Source organism: Etheostoma spectabile, chromosome 7 (genome assembly GCF_008692095.1).
Source record: "Etheostoma spectabile isolate EspeVRDwgs_2016 chromosome 7, UIUC_Espe_1.0, whole genome shotgun sequence".
Taxonomy (NCBI): domain Eukaryota; kingdom Metazoa; phylum Chordata; class Actinopteri; order Perciformes; family Percidae; genus Etheostoma; species Etheostoma spectabile.
In genome coordinates this window covers 7681610-7685270 of record NC_045739.1, presented here as the reverse complement: position 1 = coordinate 7685270, position 3661 = coordinate 7681610, and the positions used below count along the sequence as shown (strand labels likewise).

Sequence of the window (3661 nt, the reverse complement as noted above, 5' to 3'; positions counted from 1 at the left end):
TGTGTGTGTGTGTGTGTGTGTGTGTGTGTGTCTGTGTGTGTGTGTGTATCCACACCACTACAAACCTGTCCTGTTTGCTTTAATTTGATGTCTTCCTTTCTCACCTGCATCATGTAAAACAGGAAACGTGTTCTCAGTATATTGTGTGTGGTTATTGAAAGGTGTGGTTTAAGGGTGAAAGTCAACAATGGGGAGAGGGAATGGTCACCTGGTGTATTGATCCTATGTGGATTACGGACAAGTAAAGGGTGAGGCAGGAGATAGTTTATATATTAAAAACATTATTAAATGTATGATAAAAAATACAATAGAATATGCTTGTATTTTCCCATATAGTTATTATAACAGTGGTTCACCAATAGGACATTTTAAATGTGAGGCATTGAATGTCTGGGGAGTTCCCAGTGGGAGTTCCATATGTTTTATGTTGTAACCTAAAACGATGGCAGCTTAAGAACACTTGGGGTTGCGCCCATGTTACATCTAAATTAGTATACCCATCCCCTCATAAAAATGAATTATAAAGACATATAACATTTGGTGTATCTGATGTCTACAGTATGGTGATTGTGCCTTTCACTATTTCGGCATGGTTTTTGTGATGTACTGATTTTCCCATCCCCAAAGTGGACGGTAGTCCACTGACAGGCAAGACATATGCAAAAATCAACTGATGGGTTTCCCAGCATCCATTCAGAAAACACAGGTACACGCCAAAAAAACAACAACAATAAATACTCAGGTTAACGCCTGAATCTTGTGTCATTATTTTCATGTGGGATTGAATGAGGGAATGGAATTAAAGCAGAGAGATTGTGATCTATTGTCAGTGGTGGAAGGTGGCTCGTTTGAAAAGTACCACACTATAAAAGTAAAAGTTTTGCATTCCAAATAGTACTTAAGTAGAAGTAAGGAATTATTTTCAAGATTTTATATCCATATTTTTATATCAACAAAATTATGCAGCAAACTGTCCTCTGTCAGTGTCATAATATGTTTTATAATTATTACTGATGTATTGACATGGAAGCAGCATTTTTTGGGTTGTAGCTGGTCAAGGGAGTGCTATTTTTTGTTATTTATTGTTTGCATTGATGCAGATTTACCAGTGGCCACTTTATACATATCATATATTATATTAAATAAATGCAGTGGAGTAACATACTATATGTAAAGTAGAATGTAAAAAACATGGAGTGAATAAATGGTAGTAGGCCTATTCAGTAAAGTGCAAGTGCCTAACAATTTTACTTATGTACATGTATTTTGTCAAGTTCACTGTGTGAAAGTAGGCGGATGTTTACAGTATGCAAAAAGGTAAGAGGTGAACAGACGGGTGTGGTAAGCGTAAATATTGCCTAAGCTACAAATGAATCTGGACGTGGTGCTATTATGCACAACATGGACTAAAAGTAAGCAAACTATGAGAAAAGTAAATGGATTAGTGATTAGATGTAAACAAGCAAATTTTAGAATAAGAGTGAGTTCTAGTTTTGCTGCTGAGTGCTCCAACATTGTATTTTGCTGAGACACTTGTTGTTGAGTTCCCTGTGGGTTGAAGCAGGTAAAACAATATTCTGTAGAGGATGCAGTATAAGTAGGCTATTCTCCACTGTCAATTGAAACTGTAGATGATCTTCTGCCACTGAAAAGTGGAAGAACAAGAAAAGGAAGAGGGAGGGACAGGAGATTTGTAATTGGAGCAGGTAGGCTATTTAGACCTGCTATTACCTGTTTATCCGCTTCATCAGTATTAAAAAACTCAGTATAGAGACTTGGAGGTCCTGTCCTGGGGGAGTTTTCCCATTACACTGTCATACTCGATTGGAAATGGCTTGAAGCACCTGTGTTGGAGAAAAAGGGAATCAGCTGTGTAGTCAGTGGCTCTTTTGGTCCCAACGCCATTTGCTATGAAGTAAGTCTGATATTGGTACAACAGGCATCATCGTTATATCCTTTAATATGTGTAGTTTAAGAATATTTCCTCGTGAGTTATACCTTTGAATCATTCCAGATTGCTCGTGGTCTTTAGGTCCAGAAGGTGAAACATTTAAATAAATTCTAGTTAGGCTATAATCTAACAAGTCTTACCGGTTTTACTGAGCTGTAACATGAAACTAACATTCCGCCGTGTGGTCGCGTGAAGCAGGTCAGGAGCTGTAGTCATGGAGAGCCTCCTCTCACCCATCTCACCTGCCATGTTCAAAATCCATTAAATAACACCGTCGATGTCTGTTTTTATTTGACTGCACGCATTTTTCGACGACGGTAAGTAACATTGACGCTCGTTTGAGCGGAATTAACAGAAATGTGTTCGCTTGTGACAGCGGTAAACCGGTGAACAGACAGCACAAGTAACGTATAACTGCTAGTGCTTATAGGTTTATCTCTGTGTTTGTGTTTCTAACGGTAACAATGCTGTTGTTTTAAAATATAATGTTAGTGTAGTTTACCGCTTTTCGGCACCATAGATAGACGGATGCAAACATAGTGTCGCATGTCAATATTTACGGTAACGTTAGGCTAACGTCATGTTTACCTAGTGTAATGGCCATAGCTAAGTAAAAGGAGACATCCTCAAGACAGACAAATGCTTTTAAGGAAATTCATTGCTGAAATGCAGTTGACCTAACGTTACATTGTTTATCTTCTGCAGGTGGCAGCCTACATGACTGGAAAAGTGCATCATCATTGGAGCTAACGTTAAACATCCGTGTCTTGGCCTATCAAAAATAGTCCCTTAAGAAGTAAAAACTGCAGAGATCTTGTAGTAGCCTAAGGGTTCTTATAGCATACAGGAAAAACTACATATCCCTGTAGGAGGGTTGGAATATACTTGGATATTAATAATCCCATAAAGTACTGATGCAGTAATTCTTTAGCACCACAGCAACAGTGGTCCATAAAGGCATGTTACAGGGATTTTTCATCTGGACGACAGTAGCAGATGTGTGACGAATGTGACTGGAAATATGGATATCCTGCCCTAACTCCCTCACATCCTAAAATAAAGATAGGTTAACTGCAGGATAAACAGTAGTCATGCACAGCCCTGCTCCTGATATTGTGCCAGGGTACCCAAGTGGATGTGTGTCAGATAAAGGTGCCAATCCGGAGACAATCCTCGGGAGTGCTTACTCTCCGGTGGACTACATGAGCATCACCAGCTTCCCCAGGCTGCCAGAGGACGACGCACTGTCTGCGGAACACACCGTAAGATCCCGCAAAGAAGATGACAACGTCCTGAGTGAGCAAGATACAGGTGAGTCAGCGAGGTCAGACAATTACTACAAAATCTACCTTCCACAGACATAGTTGGGTGTGTTTAGCAGCATTGTTTCTCAGTCAAGTCTCCGGAGTTGTTTGCACTATTCATTAGTCACACATTCTTTCTAAAGGGTAGAGTTGAACTTGGGCTGCAACTGATAATTATTTTTAATCTCAAATAAATGCCCAATTATTTTCTCAATTAAAGGGATACTTTGTTGATTTCCAACCAGCCTTGTATCCTAACAATGTGGGTAGTATGTGTAAATTAACTATGGTAAATCTTTTTTTGTGATCAAATATTTTTAATTACACAGTTAACAAACAATATCCTGAGACGTAAGAACACGTCCCAGGACTAAAAAACACAGAGAGGAAAGACTGGGGGGGGGGG

At 39.3% G+C, this 3661-nt stretch overlaps 1 protein-coding gene and 1 long non-coding RNA gene across 5 annotated transcripts in view; one reads left to right on the top strand and one right to left on the bottom strand.

The window, feature by feature from the left end:
* The window catches only part of LOC116692254 (uncharacterized), an 11524-nt gene extending 10787 nt beyond the window's left edge, over positions 1-737 (bottom strand). The window contains exon 1 of the long non-coding RNA XR_004332671.1: positions 54-737. This is a non-coding gene — a long non-coding RNA (uncharacterized LOC116692254). The remainder of the gene's footprint in view (positions 1-53) is intronic.
* Positions 738-1654: 917 nt separating this feature from the next.
* The window catches only part of ggt7 (gamma-glutamyltransferase 7), an 11896-nt gene continuing 9889 nt past the window's right edge, over positions 1655-3661 (top strand). The window contains exons 1-2 of one of the 4 annotated variants that reach the window (XM_032520392.1): positions 1655-1915; positions 2657-3262. In XM_032520392.1, the coding sequence (XP_032376283.1) occupies positions 3043-3262 (220 nt within the window). In that variant the 5' untranslated portion in view covers positions 1655-1915; positions 2657-3042. Of the gene's footprint in view, positions 1916-2083; positions 2269-2332; positions 2355-2656; positions 3263-3661 lie in introns of those variants that run through there. The other 3 variants (XM_032520390.1, XM_032520391.1, XM_032520393.1) reach the window with 3 other exon arrangements.